We start from the raw sequence: 19,364 nt of genomic DNA, 5'->3' as shown, positions 1-19,364 counted from the left end.
TGTAATTTATTATTCTTATTGCCTTTCTCTGAATGTGTTAGCAGCAATAGTTCGTTTGGTGTAGTCGTAGTCGTAGTGGTAGTTGTAGTGGTAGACCCGTTTTTATTTTCCGAGATAGTATTATTCTGTGCTGCTCAGTTCATTTAATTCGCCGCCAATGATTCCGTTTGAATAATACCAATCGAATTTTCCTTCTTTTGCTTTTATATTTCTTTTATAGTCAACGGCTTATACTACTTATTACTTAGTTTCAAGTTTTCCAATAATTTTATAGTAATTTTATTTCTTTTCATACTACATATGTACAGCAAAGACTTTTTTCTTTCATTTATTTTTGTTTTATTTTTCCTTTTGCCATATTCAATTCAACCGGACCAGTCCTCACATCTCCGCACTGCGCCGAGTCAAAAACGTCTTTTAACCACATACACATGCAACAAACTATCAGAAAAGGAAATAGCGGTAGGATTTTCTACCACAAAAGTTGTTATTTTAAAATTTTCCTTCATTTATTATCAGCCAAATACGCTCCATTTACGTATTAAAATTGATAATCAGCAGAGTTAGTGCGATGCTGATGTTTCTTGACTGGCGCCTACGAAACGAAGTTTTGAAATATTTTTCAAAAATTTTAACCCTAAAACGCAATGCGTTCAATTCCGCCACTTTGATTATGTTGCTTGCCTTTTTGATTTTCGGCGTTCGACTTTTTCGAAAGAAATTCGGAGAGGTGGTGCAGGTAGAAAACAACTAGGGTTGCCAAGAATTACTGTTGCACTCTAGCAGCAGTTGTTTTTGTCTCAAGCAGGCAACCTAAAACGGAATAATTTGTAAGGTACAATTAGGGATTATTTTTATTGTTTAATATAGAAAAGTTCAAGGCAAGAACCAGTATATATTTAAGCATTTGCATTAGTTTATTACCTAAATTACAAACATTGTATAAAGTATTATAATTCTGAGTATTTTTTTCTGTAAAACTTAACGTTTACTAAGAATATTAACTATTGATCGACAAGGTCATAGGTTAAAAACATTTGGTACCTAATACATGTAACTACATTATCATTGATAGCCAGAGTACTTATTTTTAAGTATATAAATTTTGCAAATTTGTGAACTTCCTTGAAATATCTTTGTTTAAAACAAGCATTTAACATTCGCATCTTGAATGTTCTTGAATAGACTCACATATAATTATGAAACTGTTGCCATGGTCTGAGTTCAATTAGACATTTATGTTGGCAACCCTACCGTACATAAATTAAAAATAGGATAAAAAACCATTCAACTTTATGCTCACAAATTATTATATCTTGTAGCAAGGCATTCTTAAAGATAGAACATTCTTCCTTTATGTTATGCTATGTTGTTGTTGTTCTTGATGACAGTACTCTTTTTATGCTTTATATTAAGTTAAGATAAAAGAAAGTACGCGGCATATAAAATTGAAAATCCTTAAAATAGTTCCATATGTCATAAATACATATAAAAGATATATTAATTAAGTTATTTACCTTCAATTATTTTCACTTTAGCGATTTAAAACTTTATATTTTGCTTAAAAAATTTTTATTCCTTTTTTATACAGCGTCGTCACTTTTTAACATTTTTAATGTACATATGTAATTTTTCAATTAATTTTAATTATAAACTTAATTAGGAAACAAATGCACAGAACAGACGAAAAAATATTATAAATTGGGGAAAAAGTCTTGCTATTTCAAATTTAATACGCGTTTTCAAATGAAGGAAAGGGACAGCAAACAAGTAAAAATAAAAACACTTTTTGAATCAAACAACAACATTCAACATTTCCGACATCACACGCGTTGTACTTGCGAATTGTATCGCACCGTTTGTGCAACTGAATAGCTCTGAGTCTCTTCGGCTTGTTTTGAATTTGAAATATCTTCAATCTCAGCGTGGTTCTTTTTTCGATTTCACTTTGACTTACTATTTAGATAAAAAGGCACGCAGAGAGCATAAAGAAAACACAAAAAAATTTATCCTAAAGCACTGCCAACATTAAACTGCTTTTTCAGTTAAATTTTGAACGCAATTTATAGATCATAATGCCAACATCAATATGTATTATGTATGATAGCATAATACATATTGATGTTGTCAGTATCAGTATCAATATTTGAAACCGAAATAAATTTATCTAATAACATTTCAGCAAAAACAATTTTTTTGTAAGTAATTTTTACTTTATAATATAATTATTTTTTTAAAATTGTTAATTAAAATTGATTAAATCTACCTGCAATCTGTTTGCCGTTTTAATAAATTGGAAGTACTGTTAAAGTACTACCAAAAAGTGTATGATATTTTTTTATTAATGCAGTTTTAATATCATATAAATATACTAAATTGTTTAAGTAACATAAATTTTAATAAAAATAATCATTTGATCTTAATTTTATAATTGAAGTAATACTTTCTAATATTTTTAATTAATAAAACCCTAATAAGAAAACTTATTGTGGTATAATTTAAATATCATTTATATCGCATTATTCAAACTCGTATATGTAGTAGTGGTATGTAGTATTAAATTATTTATGTGTATACTTTTATCTTAAAAAAATATTATATAATAAAATTAGCAAAAAAGAAAACTACACCTGCATGAATACAAAAACATATTTTTCTAAATTTTAGATTAGTAAACATTATAAAATATGCTTTGCATACATAAATAATATTTATAAAAAATTAATAATAACATAAAAATATTGTACATACTTATTTTGAAAAGAAGCAACACTCAATAATTTTTTATATTGTTGACGAATATGAATGCAAAAGATAAACACAAAGAAAACATGTGTTATGCGGTAAAAAGTGGCTCATGTGCTTTACTTAAAAAAATTCGATATGAAATTTGTTGTAGGTAACATAAGCAAATCATCTGGACGGCTTGGATGTTTAGTCTTCAATGAAAATGGACATAAGTTTAAGACGCCTTTACTACTCCAAACAACTAAAGTAAGTTGTTTACTATATTCGGCAAAAGTAAAGTATAATTGCGTTTAATGTTTAGGGAGGAAGCATACCTTATTTAAGTCGTGAAGTTTTCGATTATGTGAGTAAGGATGTGCACGTACTACAAATGTCGTTGGCTAACACGGACAGCATGGCAGAGTCACTTAAATTGTTTAAAGATAGTGTTAGTGCTTATGTAGGTTATAAGCACTACCCAGTTTTATTAATGATACGTGATCCATGTGAAATTACGCCAAGTGGTTTTAATGACAAAGATATGGTACCACTTTACACGAGAAGAGGTAAAGAGGCTCTAACAGCGACGCGGTAAATCTATATAGTTATTAATTAACCATATTGTTTAAATAACTACCGTTTATGATCTGTAGGTATATGGAACTTGTTCAATCGTTTGCACCTGATTTGTTTACAGGATTGAGTGATGCTGATACAAATTTTAGTAGCGGTAAAAAAAGAGTACAGAAATCTGTAGATAGAACTGAACAGTTTATGGAGGATTGCTATAAAAAGCATTCGGATGCACTAAATCTGCAAAGTTGCACAGTTTTGGGTAATGAGTTATATTGTTATATTCTTAACAGTTTTGTATATTTGGTATCATTACAGCACCTATTGTCGGAGGTTATAATACATACGCACGCACACAGTCCATAAAGCATGCACATATGAACGGCAAGAATATTGTAGGTGGGTATTTACTAGAAGGATTTCACAATAATGGTCTCACTGCCACAGAAATACCCACAGTGGAATTGTTAAAAGTTGTAACTCACTGCATTAAAGAAATGGATGCTGATAAACCTAAACTTATGTCTGGCGCTTATACACCTCTTGTTATACTAGAACTAATCCGTTTGGGTGTGGATATATTTGATACATCGTACGCTTGTCTAGCTGCTGCAAACTACAAAGCTCTTGCGTTTAATTATAATTTTGATAACGTTAAAGATCTTTCGAGTGCTTTTGTCGATATAACAGATGAGAGGTAAATAAAATATATAAATTATATTTAAAGTACAATTATTAATTTATATTCACTAACAGCATAAAAGAAGATTTCACACCTCTAATTTCTAATTGTGATTGCTTAGCATGCCAGAAACACACACGTGCATATATTCATCACTTGTACAAAACAAGAGAGCTGCTTTGTTCTATTTTATTAATGATGTAAGTTAAGTCATTTGCCGTTTAAATATTAAATTAAGTTCTCTTTTAATTTCAGACATAATTTGCATCATTATATACAGTATTTCGAAACCATACGGACTTGCATTGCAAATGACAATTTGGCAGATTTAATAAATCTAATCAAATATCAAAACTCTGATCATGAAATTGACTATATTATCTTGGAAAATGTGAAAACTATAGCAGCCAAAGGTTTTACACTGAACAGCAATGATATTTGAATACAAATTTTATTTTAGTAAAAAATATATAATTTCTAACGCAATGTTTACATTTTTTTATTAAAGTAATCATAAATATTTTTAGAAATTTTCCCACTTTCATTCTGAATTCTTTCAATGACATCTTTCTCAGTCAGCTTATCGAATAAGCTTTTATCTTAAGAACAACATCTATATTATTTTTTTTATATTCAACTCAACATATTTAAAAGACTCACCACCAACAGGCACGTATCCAGAGAGTTCACAGAAAGCAATGTTATAATAACTCAAATCCTTAATAACGCAGAATTCTTGTCTGTAGTAAATAAATATTTTTAGTTTATTGATGCTATTAATGCATTTAGTCATAAAAATATTATGCGGAAAATTATTTTCACATAGCCACATTACAAAATCATAAATCTGTTTTATTTTAACGTCTAATAATATTTCACTATCACTCTTGTCCACAACAAAACAAATCGCTTCTGTAGGCATATGAGGATGAAGCCTATAAATGTAGTCCTCGCTTATTAGTTCCAGTTCCTAAATGTAACATTTATACATTATTAAAATTGATTGTTAAATGTTTTTGCTTAACAAAATAAATTCGGTACTAACTGCTATGTCTATGTATAAGACTTTATCTAAGTTAATTAAATGCAAATGCAAGTGATTAACTGACGCTAATGCTCCTGGACTGTTATAACCAATGCGAAAAGTTGTTTCTTGTAGATCAAGCAATAGTCTGATGCTAAAGTTTAAACTCACTATAGTAATGTGTTGTGCATGTTCTCCATTTAGATCAGGAATAATTAATGTATGAAATGGAGTTAGTGGACTTCTGTTGATTATCATATCCACTTTGATATCATTATATGTAATTTGCATTAACTGCTCATTGGGATTTATTTTCTTGAAATTAAACATATTTTCATCAAACTTTGGTCTCAATGAGGAAATGGTTTGAGGGTGCCTTCGCAGTTGCGTACGTTCTGGATTAAGCTTTAAAATTCTTTTTACTGAGATTGCTGCGTAGAAGCAGGGATTACAAAATACTTACTTCCGCGTAAAATTTGCATGTTCCAGGCAAATACTTGCTTTCAGATACATTTAAGTTGTAAGCGAATACATTTGGAATATTTTGTAATAGACAATATTTTTTTTTAAATTCATTTAGATCAAAAGCAATTCTACGTTTTGCAGCCATTTCAGTCAAAATTTAAATAAAATCTGAAACCGTTTGCCCATTTTTGACTTTTCAGCTGATTTTGGCACTTTATTGCAAACGCGCTGATGTAAAAACAACAGTGGAACAAATATATTCATTGCTTGAACCAAATGTAGTCTGTTGCATATTATACATGGCGAACACAAACGTCATATGAACACGTCATAAAAATATAACCCTAAGTAAAATTATTCAAACTGAATAATACATATCATTTATATACTTTCGACTAAAGAATAAGTACGATATTCTTAATCTTTATCTATATGCTGATCTTCTTCCCCTTAGTTAATTTATAACACCGTTAATATCCGTTTAAATATTTTATTATCTGATCGATTGTCTTAATTGTTAATTAATGGCTGGGTTAAGTTTCACAGATTTTCTTGAATTTACACATAGCATTTTGTTTTCATTTAAAATTTGTAAATTAGTATTCAAGAGATTCATAATAATTTAAACATTAAACATAAAATTAATGAAAATTATATCCTACGTAAGCCGTGTGACGAGGTTTCACGCAGCGCTAACATGGAATTCTTAGGTATCGCGGCGTAGAAACAGGCCAACGACAACTTGCTGAAGAACAATTAGGGCTGCGGTTACATTGCGTGCGAATTTTGTCATGCGTGTTCGTACATATATTTTCTCATGAGAACACATAGCATGTTGCGGTTACATTGCTTGCGAATTAACAGTTCTGTTTTGTTTGTTTTGAGAACAAAATGGATAGTGAAGATGAAATGTATTTAGCGGAAAATTCGTTATAAAGTTATTTATTAATTTCAAATCGCAAAAGATGAATTTGGGTGCATAATTTTTATTTTTCAAGGTATAAAAATGGAGAGTTTGTCTATTCCTCAAACAAAGAAATTAGCAAATAACAATCCATTTCCTAAAAGTAGTGTATGTTTTCAAATTTATTTCCATTTATAAACTTAAAATTACGTGAAAATTACACACACCTCTCAATTTCACTATTTACACCTTCAATTTTGCACGAACGCATAAATTTCAAACAAAATATTTTGTTTAATCAAATATTCGCATGAGAAAGACTAGACGTTGCGCGAATAGTTCTCAGCAACCATAACCATTCACATAGGGCTACATACATTTAATTTGTTCGTAAGAACAAGCAAGACAAAATTCGCATGCAATGTAACCGCAGCTTAATACTGAAATTGGTAAATCGTTTAATGAACTTTAACAAATTTCGCAAAATAGAGATAATTGGAAATCATTTGTTGTATCCTTAAGCACATGATGGAGTATGGAACAAAAATAATATCTAAAAGAGTTAATTGTAGTTATATTACGTTTGAAAAATGCACGTATAAAGAAATAATACGGCAGCCTGAAGAGAAAAAGCAATTTTAATGCAAAAAATTAATTTTGGCGGCGAATTCTCGTTATTTTCGGTGAACACAGCGTATTCATTTTTGCAAGGATATTATTCGATTGAAACATTGATAAATCGTCGGTAATGCTTTTGACTTCTAGAAAATTAACATTAAATGTGACTTCTTCATATCGCATTGCGTAAAAAATACAAAAGTTATTAGCACCTAGAGATCGAAATTAATAAATTTGAATATAAATTATTACTAGGAATTAATTTTTCTTGTCGAATCACTTCAATATCTGCGAGTAAGCTCTCTCTGTCTCTCTTTCTCTCTCTTATTAAATACTTGTTTCCTTGTATGTATTTGATCACGTGTATACTTGATCGCGTCGCGCGATCAAAGCCTAAATGAGACTTAAATTGAGAAGTTTCCATTGAGAAGAATAACTTCCACTTAAGTCTAAAGTTAGTTAGAGGTGCGAGTCGTAAGCGGATTTGCTTAGAAAATCAAGAAAGTAAGATTTTGGACGGATAGGTCTTGTATTATAGGTATGTCAAGAAGCTACATTTAATGCGATATTCTCATACACCTTAAAAATTTATGAAGTGGGTGTATTCCTATATAATTGTCTATTGCACGATGATTTAAAATTAAATGAGGGTGGTCATATTTTTTATCATTTATTGGATATTACGCAGTAGAACTAATTAATATTTAGCGAAGAATTTATTTATAAAAACATTTAATAAAGAGGTTTTTTCGAACAGTAGTGAAATACAACAACAAAAATTTTTTATTTTTTATATTATTTTAATTAATTGAATTTTTGGCTGACCATACAGCTGTTTCGAGTATTGCCAAATACCCATTATCAGTGGTCTTGGAAATAATTCTTGTATTTAAGTATTCGTAAATAATTATTTTCATTAAATTATAAAACATTTAATGATATTACGTTACTAATATTAAATGTGTTAATCCAAAAATTAAAAATATCCATTTGAAAATTAGGCGTGAATTAAAAAGCCATCTTGATGATTTTCTATTTGTTTCTTTTTCGGTATGTAGGGGTTGTGTTCGGGGTCAGCATTCAAGCTATCATAAAAAAAAACCATAAAAACTTTGTATACTATTTATAGTAAAGATAACTTACTGATAATAATTCAGAGCTTCTTCACATTTCACATTATACCACCAATCGCATGAAAATTCCTTTTGATTAAATATCGTTCCATTAGTGCAAAGAAATGAAGCTCCTTGATGACCTTCACGGCCATCATGACACACATGATATGCCTGACATCCAGTTTCTACATTTGCATACATACCAGGTACTGCTGGAACATTAGCACAATGAAAGTTTGTCGCCGGTACTTCATGATATATTGGATAATCCACACCTGCAACTCCGGGTATTTTCGTTAGATCCTGTTTTTCTTCTTTCTGATGTACTTCAGTTGCAGGATGAAACAAATGACCAAAAGCCTATTTTATTATAGAATTAACAATATTTAATACTTTTTATTGTGATTATTATACATATACTAAAAAAAAATCCAATATAATATATAAATGCATTATGCTCTAGACCATGGCTGTAAAAAGTACGGCCCGCGGGCCGCATATGGTCGGCGACTAATATTTGTGCGCCCCACGACATGTTTTTAATGTTTCTGCGGCTTTCCAATCTATACAGAAATTTGTCTTAGCCCGCGATCGCATCTGGTCTGGACAGTCCTGCTCTAGACAGTCTGGATAATTATGTTTCAATTACTACTAATAATGTAGTAAACTACTATTTACTTATTATAGATTCATTGAATAATAGAATTATTATGTGATATATGAGGTATCAGTTTGTTTATACAAGGTATCTACATATCTATCTGTACTTCATTTTTGGAAACGAATATATATAATAAAATATGTATAAAAATATGTATGCAGAAAATAAAGGTTAGTTGAATTTGGATCACCGTAATCCACGCATAAACCTATTGATCTTAAACGATAACAAATATAACAGATATAAGTTTTTAGGTTCATTTTGTAGTAACCATTGGAAATTTTCAGAGTTTTTGAAGCATTTATTTATATTTTGAGATTACTTTTTAAAGACCTTACTGAAATTTTAACCTATATGTGTATGAAAGTCCTAGTAGGGCGGCTAAAATAAGGTAAAAAAGAAATAAAAAATGTAGTAAAAAATTTTGTTTCTGAATTAGTGACGTAATTTTTTGTTTGTCTGGATAACATAGATTATTATGAAAACTGTGTTGCGACATATCCAGATTACCACAATATCCGGATTATAGCATGATTGTATTATCGTGAGCAGAGTTTATATATAATTTATAGCAATTGTTACAAACTTCTTCATTTTTTTACTAAAATTATATATTTATGTTAATATACATTAAGACTGAAAAGTTTTCGGAAATTCTCATTTAAAATTCGCGCGCTGTATATTTTTCGATATTTTAAGTTTATGTAGTTTGGCAGCACTGTCCTTAATTACTATGCCAAAAATGAGCTCGATCTGTCAGACAGTTCGTTTACGGCAGCTGTTGAAACCAGTTCACCTCAGTAGTGCGTTGCGAAATGTCTTCGACGGTCGTACGACCGTCCTGGAAGGCTTTGTACCACTCATAAACTTGAGTTTTCGATAAAACTGATTCCCCATAAGCCTTTTGTAGCATTCGCAACGATTCTGCACACGAAATTTCGTTCGAAACACAAAATTTGATGCAAACTCTTTGTTCAATATTTTTTTCCATTGTTTTTTTCGCAACGCCCTACTGAGGTGAACTGGTTTCAACAGCTGCCGTAAACGAACTGTCTGACAGATCGCGCTCATTTTTGGCATAGTAATTAAGGACAGTGCTGCCAAACTACATAAACTTAAAATATCGAAAAATATACAGCGCGCGAATTTTAAATGAGAATTTCCGAAAACTTTTCAGTCTTAATGTATATATTTTATTTTATGTGCGATCAAATGCTAATAGTATTCAGCATTTCAAACAAGAAAAAAATTATTAAAACAATCAATTATCATTGAGAACGAAAAATGCATTATCTGTTTGGTAATATTTCAAATGAATTAATTTTTATCCCATGATTCCCCGAACTATACCGTAATTAAATATGAAATATTCTGTCATCAAATAGTCAAATTGAACTATTCACCTAACCAAAAAAGATCAGAACTGATCAATATAAAAGGTATAGTCTTTCACCAATTATCAAATAATATTTTGTTGCTTTTCACTTTAAAAAAAATATATTTTTTCTTAATACTGATTTTTAAACTCTTTGGTTTTAATTTATGTGGAAATATGTTTAGCGATTACATTAAATGATTGCAGTTCATTAGAGGCGTGATCCACTTCCACTAAAAGTTGCTCATCCCATCTAAACGATTGCAAAAATTTCATTTTCATTTTATGTAGTTTTTCTTCATTTCTCTGGGTTGTATCTTCTTGTGTCTGTTCGTATCTGTGATTTTCACTTACTCAAGACTACGTGCCACACTCGCCGATAACCGAGTGCCACACTCGCCGATTGGCCAATTTATTATTGAAATTCGATTGCAAGCACAAAGCTGAATCTAACATAAAAATGTTACATAAGCGATCTTAGAAACCGTAACGGTTCCATTGTGTATCTAAGATACAGTCTTTGGGTTAACCGGTTGGTTGTGTGACGAGATTGCCACCTTTGTTGTTGCACTAACTTAACTTGCAAATATGAAAAATTAAATGAATTGAGCTAGAAAAGTGACTTAATAGATAACACATATTAGTAAACAATTATTATGAGTATGTGGTATCAATGTGCAGTGTGCCTTTAGTTCATTGTCTGTCTGATATTTAATCTATGCTTAAATTTTGTGCATAGCCAAATATTTTTGTCCAGTCGAGCTTTGTTTACATTTTTGGGTCAAAAGTGAATGTTGCTCTACATTCGGATTTTGCCTTAAGCAATTTGTAATGTAATTAATTGTCTGCTAGCTGAGGCGAAAATACAAGTCTTTTAATTAATAAGCCTTAATTGTTTAATTTGATAGCATTAACAATAACTTAATTAAAATATTCTCTAACTTTTTGAACACACAAACACACAAACACACAAAGACTCAGCTTACCTGCCCCTCCACAGCAGCCAACAATTGCGCTATGGTGAATGCCAGACCGCAGCAGATAAAGGCAATCAATTTCATCTTTGATTTGAATCAATTTTATTTAATTAAGGTATTTATAATTTCAATTAATTAGTTTTTATAAGTTTAAAGTAACCACAACAAGTTTGGGTTAATTATTTGTAAACAAGGCTTGAAGCTGTAAACTACGTTCGTCGAGCTGTAAACCGTAACTGAAGAGCGTGGTCTATTACACCTCAATTAAAAGCAAAAGTAACTGCAGAAATTCATTACAATACATTGTGCAGACTTTGCACTCACACACTTTGGCATCCTCTAAGTCGGGCTTAAACGCTATTTGTACTAGCAGCTTTTTGATAATGCTAAAACTTCGTGCTTTACCGCTCAATAAGTTAGAGTTTTATAACTTCAGTGTCTTGCATTAGAAAAGCTCTTTCATGCGCTCCAGAAGGAGCTATATGTCTATGTAATCTATGTATTTTATGTTCAAGTGAAGCTTATATTTCACATAAGCCTAAAAGTAGATAAAGTATTAGATACTTTGAGTATCAGATGCAAGAGAGATATTTAATTTGGGTCATGGTTACGTATAATAATTTGTGGTTTGAAGTAGATCAATTAAGCCTATGTCTTGATAAATGCGAGAGCTTAACATGATCACATTATTTGTTTAAAAATTTGATATTTTCATTTTTCGTTAAAGCAGTAATAAGGTAGTACCATGAATTCATGTTAGGAGTTCACTTTTATATTGATAAGTTCCCAAATTTTAAATTTTAAATCTTAAATCTTAATTCAAGTTTCAAAACGTGTATTTACAGAAAAATTTTGAAAATATCACGGGTAAAATTCACTTTATTAAAAAAAAACAATTTTGGATTCATAAATGATCCTACTTTTATCCCTTTAACTATTCGAAATGGATTTCTTATCACAGGTAATAAAATTAATTTTTTTTAATTAAAAAAAAAAAATTAAAAAATCAAATTAAGTAATAATAATTATTGATTTATTGTATAAATTTTCTTTATTTAAAATAAATTTCAATTAAGTATATATTGAGCAGTATTATTTATGAACTCTTACCATTTTTCTTTAATAAGTTTATAATTCCATCTCTATTGTTGATCGACGAAAGACAATCCAAGTGAATTTCAGTGATTCTACGATTGACCAATTTTTTAGCATGAAGAGAGTTTTGCAGAGAGCCAAGTAAATGTTAGTCGGGTGTTGCAAGGTTCGGCCTATACGGGGGTTGCATCAAAAGTTTCCAAACAAGTTCCGATAATTTGTACCGAGTATTTAAAGCTCTGTGTAGCTTAGCATTGTCATGATAGAATACTATTCTTTTTCTGTTAGCCAATTTTGGTCGCTTTTCTTTGATTGTTTGGTTCAAGTTTTCAACAAGCGTTGAGAACGAAAACAATTTAAGATGTTAAGCCTTTTTTGAATCAATACTTTTTCAAGAATTCAAGAAATTTACAGAAATTATTATTATTTTATTTTATTATTTTTTGAAATAAAGTTCATAAGTATGGATCGTAAATTTGAATGTTAATAGACGGATTCTGAAGGTATTTAATAAAGGTGTCTCCAGATTTATTTAAATGAATAATGCAAACAAAAATTCTTTGTATCTGAATTACATAACTGTTGACAAGAATAATTCAACCCTTTAAGCAAAAAATGTAGGACATAAGAGATCATGTTGTGGTAGTAGTTATTCTTATCGTTATTATTTAGTAGATCTGTGAATGTGGAACTGAATAAAATTTTATCTTTAAATTTTCCTACAATATCTAAGCAATATAAACAATAAAAAAAACAAATATAATTTCATATAAAAAATTTACTAAAAGCTGTTTTGAATTGGCTAATCTATAATTAAATGTATACAATTTCGATATCTAAAAGTAGGACTTAAACTATAATACAATTTCATTTGTAAAAATGTAAAAATAAATTTCAGTAAACCAATTTTGTCGATGGATAGAATTTTGCCTTCTCATAGCCATTAGCAGGTCTGTCGCTAGTTTCGCTTATGTCCAACTCATGGAATAAATCATCGAACTCATTAAAGAGCTGAAAGAGTTTATATTGTTTATTATATTCATGAGCTCAATAGAAGTGAAATATGAAATGAAATTTTAAAAATTTTGGAGTAGAATAGAGTGGTATAAAGAGTACAAAAAAAGACTCACATGTGCCGAACCGTAATTTGGCAAATATTGTTTGTTATTCTTGCCCATTGGTTTACCATAAGTTGGACTCACTGGTATATTAAGTAAATTCACATTCTGGTAAGTCTCTACTTTGTAAGGATTATTACGTGCCTTCTGCACAGTTGGCGATACATTGAATAATTGAGCTACAAAATATAATATTGATGTTAAAGATAGAAGATTACTTTGTTGTTTGAACTTTTTACCTTTTTTCTTGGGTTGCAATCGCACTTGATTCAAAAGTGGATTGTGTAATTGAAATTGTTTGTAAACTGGATATGCTGGCATCGTTGGCATCAGATCTATATTCTGACCATGTATTTGCGGAAATAAATAAGTTGTTTCAACTGTTGGAATATCTTTTTGATAGTGATATCTGCCTTCAGCAGGTATATAACGTGCATCTGAACTTAGTGCTATATGATAAACTGTTCTTGAACTTTTATGTTGATAAGGATAAACCTGTAAATATTATACAAAAATAGTTTATATGTTTAACGTGTGTCTGTATTCTCTATTAATACTTGTGGGTTGCGTTGTTCTGGTACAATACCATCGGGTACTGAAATTCCTTCTTTTTGTAGTCGATTTAGGAAAAGTCGATCAGTTTCGAATGCTGTATCTGGTATACGACCACCTGCATGCGGTAGCACTTCTTCTCGATATATTTGACGTTTCTTTAATTAAATCCGAAATTAGAAATGGAGAAATTATTAATTTATCAAATTATGTTTAATATTAAACATTGAAATATTAAATTTTTAAAGTAAAAGTGTATTGCAATTCTGCTGCTATTTATAATATTGTAATTAATATTTTTTTATTGTACACATTTAAAATAATTAACATAAGTCATTCTCTAATTTTGAAGACTAAGTTGTTAATATTAATTTTGTACTAAAATTATTTATTAATTACATCTTTTCGTTATTGCCAAAAACCCATAAAAATTTGAAAGAAAACTCTTTTTGCTTGTTTATTGCTTCGGCGTTGATTGTGTTATAAAAGTGTAAAACATTTTTATTCTAATACTCGTACATGAGACCCAGTCTAAAACATGTTATGTTTGTAATAAAAAACAATTAATATCTCAATACTTAGTTGGAAAAAGCCTTTAAATAAAGATTACTCTTTGAATTATGTAAGATGTACAGTGTATTTCTTTACCAAATAACTGATATGCAGGAGATGATTTCTAAAATAAATCCTAAACAAGAAATAAGAAATTTATTTACAATATTAACTGTCGTGTAGGTTGGCAAAAAAAAGGCCTACCTGAAAATAAAATTTAGTCATAAAACAGTTAATATTTCAAAAATAATTTGCCTGAATAGCTTATATTAGGTAAGTTGGTTGTTTGGAGTGGCGGCCTTGTTTCCAATAAGCCCACTTGAGCTGAAATGATGACCCATTGTGGTACCATAGGAATAGCATTGGTACGTACATAGATTTAAATCAATACACAGCCAGCGCTGAAAAAGGTAACGACTCCCCCATTAGGTAAAGGACAACCAACCTGACAGTTCTATAAACTTGACTAGGTCCCTAACATTACAGTATCTGACAGCTCAATCAGATCGGTGAGAAAAGGGGATCCGAAGATTTTTAATCTTCTTCTAGCTAAAGAAGGACACTGACACATAAGATGGAGCACGGTCTCCTTTTCATCCTCAGAGCCACAATCTCGACTTAGCTTATATTGTATACCATCACATTTGAATCTATTAAATTTTATATTAGTATTTAATCCCTGTTCTACTGCTACAAGTACATGGAAACTATGGTAATTGTCAGTTAATTTATTTTGTAAATTGAAACATTTTTCAATTTTTCAGGTTCTAGAAAACGTAATATACGTATCACAAACCTTTTTGTATAATTGGTTATTTGTTTGTTGTTAATATACTTTCCCTTTTATCTTAAGAACATATTTTTTATATGAGATGCCGTTTTTCATAGACTAAGTTTTCTTGTTTCCTAGACTAAGCAATCATCTCCTTCATTTATGTCATTTTATTAGGAAACACCCAGTAATAGTTTATGTATATGCAAATAATAATATAGCTTCTCTGAAGGAGATTTGCGGTTGCAACACGAGTTTAACTGATTTTTTACCACAAGCCCATATAGATGAAACACAAATAAAAGTAAATCAATACTTTTGATTGATGCTTCTATATGTATGTATTATTATTAAATTTATTAATAATTAAAGTAAATACACAATAGTATTTTAATGAATACATACTAGTACACTAACTTACAGGGTAGATATCTACACGATGGCGTCACACAAGGGCCAAGCTGTAGGAACATTTGTAGATTGAAGAAGATTTATGTATTTATAGAAAATAATAATAAATTATAACGAGGTTAGCTATTGGAACTGGAACTACTGCAATATCCGGAAACAAGTGAAAGTGTATAGTGTAAATAAAGTGTTATAAAGAATAACCAAAAATCTAAACTTTCGGTAGATGGCAAAAATATTATAGCTGTAAGCTTTATATAATGCATATATAACATATGTTATAAATTTCTTTGTAATATAACAAATTAAAAATGAAGTAAAATATAAATAAAAATAATACTAAAAATAATAAAATATTATTATTATATATTAATACGACATGAGAATTGTCACATGTAAATAATTAATTTATTATTATCATTGACAATTATATTACTGATCTATTAAAAAATTATTATATAAATTATCTTCTTCTTTTTCTTCTTTAATATAGGATGAAATCCTGTTTTGTCACAACAATAGAATTGGATACATTTATGTTAAATTATGACATATCAAATTATTATCTTTTTGTAGAGCCAGACGTCCAGCATCCACGCCATCTCTTCGGTGGTCGACCGGGTAACTTAGGGAGTGTTGATTTCTCTACCATTGCAATCTTAACCAGGCGATGATTTTAAATTATCCATTATTCAATTTTTGTACTTGTAAATCTAAAGTAATACCATTGGACAATAGTGAAGTCATTGATGCTTATTGACTTATTGGTATTGGTAGGATACTAACATATATCATTAGATATACACGGTATTCACTTTCATATCGACTTCTTGACTGTCTTCTGTTTTGTTGAGTGGAGATTTTTTTTTCATTATTTGGAAAAACTTAATTCTTTTTGGTCCGTCATCTCTTTTTAACGAATAAAAGTTGAATGTCGGTAAATGTCCGCTCTCTCTCAAGAGTATTTTCACTGCATTTGTTATCTTTATTTATCATAAATTTTGTCATTTTATTACTACACATTTTATTATATTTTGTTTAGTAATTTTGTTTTTTAAATGGGTTAATTCGTCAATTGATAAACAATTCACATTTTTAAAAATTAGTTTCTAAAAATTTTTTTATTTACACCAATATTTGGACTATATTCTATAGTCATCTACAGTATCTTGAAATTGACTATAGAATATAGTCAAAGTGATTTGACTTATTTTTTAGAAAAGGTAGTATTTAACAATTGACCAATTAGACCGTTTCAAAAACAAAATTATTAAACAAAATTTTGACATTTAAACAATAAATTATTATATTTTGTTTTATTTTGTTTTTAATAAACATGGCTTAGATTTTGTTTATGGCACATAAAATATATAATAATCACATTAACTATTTTTATTATTTTTGTTTTTTTTTATTGTAAATAAATTAATGTAATCTTACTCTAGATAGTTATAATTTATATGTAAATTTAATATTAATTAATAAATGTTATTAAGATATCATGTTGTATTTTTTTTTTTTTGGTTATTATTATTAACCAATTTTGGTTGTATTATTATTATGTATCTATCTAATATCTAAAAAATATGATTTCTCAAATGTGTTGAATTTTGTTGAATATTATTATTATTTTTATTTTTACTCATATTTTTATTTTTTGTTTACATATTTGTTTCTTTCATATAACTATTTGTGTCAATATTTTTTATTTTTTTATAACTTTTTGTATGACCCAATGAGTATTTTTTTTTAAATATTTTTTAAAATTCACTTACAATTTTAATATTTGTAAATGTGTTACAGTAATACTTTTAAGGATTTTTTTTAAATGCTTAAAAATGATAATATATATTATATATACGATATATATATGTTGCAAATATGTTACAGTAGTACTTTTAAGGATTTTTTATTAAATGCTTAAAAATGATAAAATTAATGCATTAAAAATGATATATATAATATATGGTATATATGTATTGCAAATGTGTTACAGTAATACTTTTAAGGATTTTTTTTAAATGCTTAAAATAGATAATATATATTAAAAATGTTATTTTTACTCACTTTTGGATTTCGTTCATCAGCATTGCAACTGGTTAAAAAAATTGCTAATGCAATAAAAATATATAATTCTTTTAATTGATGCATTTCAACAATAACAAAAAATATAGTTCTAATCTGCGGATCACTAATTGCTATATATCACTTTTTTGTATTTAAATAGTGAAATATTTTTTTTTATATTTTTTATTAAATAAAAAATGTCAAATAGTTTTTGATGTTATTGTTGCAAAGTTACATAAGACACTGAACCGCAGCCGAACTTGTCACAACACAAATTTCGGTTAGATAAAGTATAGAAAACTACTGAAATCGAGAAGTCAGAGAAACGCAATTATATTACCAATAATTAGCTCAAAGATTGCAAAACAAATCTTTTAGATTCTGCTTTAATTTATTTAATAATAGTTCAATAAATTTTATTTTGCATTTAATGTGCATTTAATGATGCTTAAGCCCTGTTACAATTCGGCATTCGCCATTCGCCATTCGGTATCGGCACCAAAACCACACTGCGAGGTTTCAAATTGCAGTTTCAGTTATGATCACTAAAAAGTATCTGCAACAGCACAAGCAATAGCACTAGAATCGCTATCAACCAACACAAATCGAATCAAACACTGAAAGTTATAAAACACTGAAGCACTTCTTCGATTGTAGTCAAATTTAAAAGTAGGTTTAAAGTGATTTCAATAATGCCAAGATCAATTCCCGCTCGTTGTTCTCCAAGCGACTTCGAAAACACATTCGACGACAGATACGAAAACTGCAAAATCACACACAATACAAAATTTAAACCAAATTGGAATTGCTTCTCAAAATTCAGCATAAAAACGTTTTTAATTCTGTTAAATCACTGCGAATTCACGACTTCAGAATGAACCGTAGAAACGTTTAAATGTGTATCTTCATTTGTAAGTAAGTTTGGAACACTTAATGCCTTAATGCGAAATGCAAGGCAATCGGCACGACAATGTAAGACACGTTAAAAGCGACGAGTATGCACTGCGCGATGTCTTCACAGCTCGACGAAAGCCATCAAAATAACTCGAAGATGCGCTGCGGCTCGCTCTAACTCAGACACTCAGAAATCGAAGCTTGGCTCAACTGAAAGTCGGTACGTAAATTAGTTGGGGTCGCAATAGTGTTTGCTGCGGCTTTGCTGCGGGTTAGTTTAGTTTCTGTTGGCGATGTGTAGATTCGTAGCAAACGATACAAATTTGATGTCTTACAGCACAATGTCAAACTGAAACTTCGATTGACAATCATTATTTCATTGTTAATGATAATATCTGTCTATAGAGCATGTGGCATAAAGTGGTATCTTAAATTCTTGCAGTTAATTGTAGATTGTAGACAGCCTGACAAGCTCTGCTGTAAATCGTGCTTTGATGTGTTGCCATAATGATAATTAAAGATTTATGCTGCAATTCGTTTTATTAACTCAAAACTTTCAATTAATTTGGGTGAATGTTAGCTAAACTTAACTGGCGACTTAACTGGCGACTTAATTTCCATTGCCAAATGTCGGTGCAGCGAAGACATTATGATCACCAAAGAACCAAATTATTTAACCACATTTTATTTAACAATACTAATTTAAATACTCAAAAAAATTTTAAAAAAAATTAAGCATATTAAGTTTTTAATTATTGTTTAAATAATAAAATATTGCTTCAAAA

General features: G+C 29.4%; 4 protein-coding genes across 5 annotated transcripts; 1 reads left to right on the top strand and 3 right to left on the bottom strand.

Annotated features, from left to right (window-relative positions):
- Window positions 1-2,843: 2,843 nt before the first annotated feature.
- On the top strand, window positions 2,844-4,462 carry LOC119672395 (queuine tRNA-ribosyltransferase accessory subunit 2). The gene is made up of 6 exons (XM_038083428.1): window positions 2,844-2,994; window positions 3,050-3,318; window positions 3,381-3,562; window positions 3,619-3,997; window positions 4,057-4,182; window positions 4,238-4,462. Exons 1-6 carry the CDS (start codon window positions 2,884-2,886, stop codon window positions 4,422-4,424), a joined length of 1,254 nt encoding a protein of 417 aa, XP_037939356.1. The 5' UTR covers window positions 2,844-2,883; the 3' UTR covers window positions 4,425-4,462.
- Window positions 4,463-4,469: 7 nt separating this feature from the next.
- LOC119672396 (GDP-D-glucose phosphorylase 1) lies at window positions 4,470-5,814 on the bottom strand. Of its 2 annotated transcripts, none has more exons than XM_038083431.1 (4): window positions 5,470-5,814; window positions 5,178-5,411; window positions 4,643-4,952; window positions 4,470-4,581 (listed from the first exon to the last, which is right to left on the bottom strand). In XM_038083431.1, exons 1-4 carry the CDS (start codon window positions 5,614-5,616, stop codon window positions 4,472-4,474), a joined length of 801 nt encoding a protein of 266 aa, XP_037939359.1. In that variant the 5' UTR covers window positions 5,617-5,814; the 3' UTR covers window positions 4,470-4,471. The 2 variants fall into 2 exon arrangements, with proteins under 2 accessions (XP_037939359.1, XP_037939358.1); XM_038083430.1 differs by having other exon boundaries at window positions 5,028-5,411; window positions 5,470-5,809.
- A 2,116-nt stretch (window positions 5,815-7,930) lies between these two features.
- LOC119662033 (U-scoloptoxin(01)-Er1a) lies at window positions 7,931-11,338 on the bottom strand. The gene is made up of 3 exons (XM_038071575.1): window positions 11,131-11,338; window positions 8,137-8,468; window positions 7,931-8,078 (listed from the first exon to the last, which is right to left on the bottom strand). The coding sequence occupies exons 1-3, from the start codon at window positions 11,203-11,205 to the stop codon at window positions 7,991-7,993; spliced, it is 495 nt and encodes a 164-aa protein (XP_037927503.1). The 5' UTR covers window positions 11,206-11,338; the 3' UTR covers window positions 7,931-7,990.
- Window positions 11,339-12,988: 1,650 nt separating this feature from the next.
- Window positions 12,989-18,864, bottom strand: LOC119662022. Its single transcript, XM_038071565.1, has 5 exons — window positions 17,686-18,864; window positions 13,892-14,044; window positions 13,574-13,829; window positions 13,347-13,513; window positions 12,989-13,227 (listed from the first exon to the last, which is right to left on the bottom strand). The coding sequence occupies exons 1-5, from the start codon at window positions 17,767-17,769 to the stop codon at window positions 13,111-13,113; spliced, it is 777 nt and encodes a 258-aa protein (XP_037927493.1). The 5' UTR covers window positions 17,770-18,864; the 3' UTR covers window positions 12,989-13,110.
- Window positions 18,865-19,364: the final 500 nt, after the last annotated feature.

This window comes from Teleopsis dalmanni, chromosome 1 (assembly GCF_002237135.1).
Source record: "Teleopsis dalmanni isolate 2A chromosome 1, ASM223713v2, whole genome shotgun sequence".
NCBI classification, from domain to species: Eukaryota; Metazoa; Arthropoda; class Insecta; order Diptera; family Diopsidae; genus Teleopsis; species Teleopsis dalmanni.
Note: the sequence above shows the minus strand (reverse complement) of the source record. Positions and strands in the feature narration are given on the sequence as shown.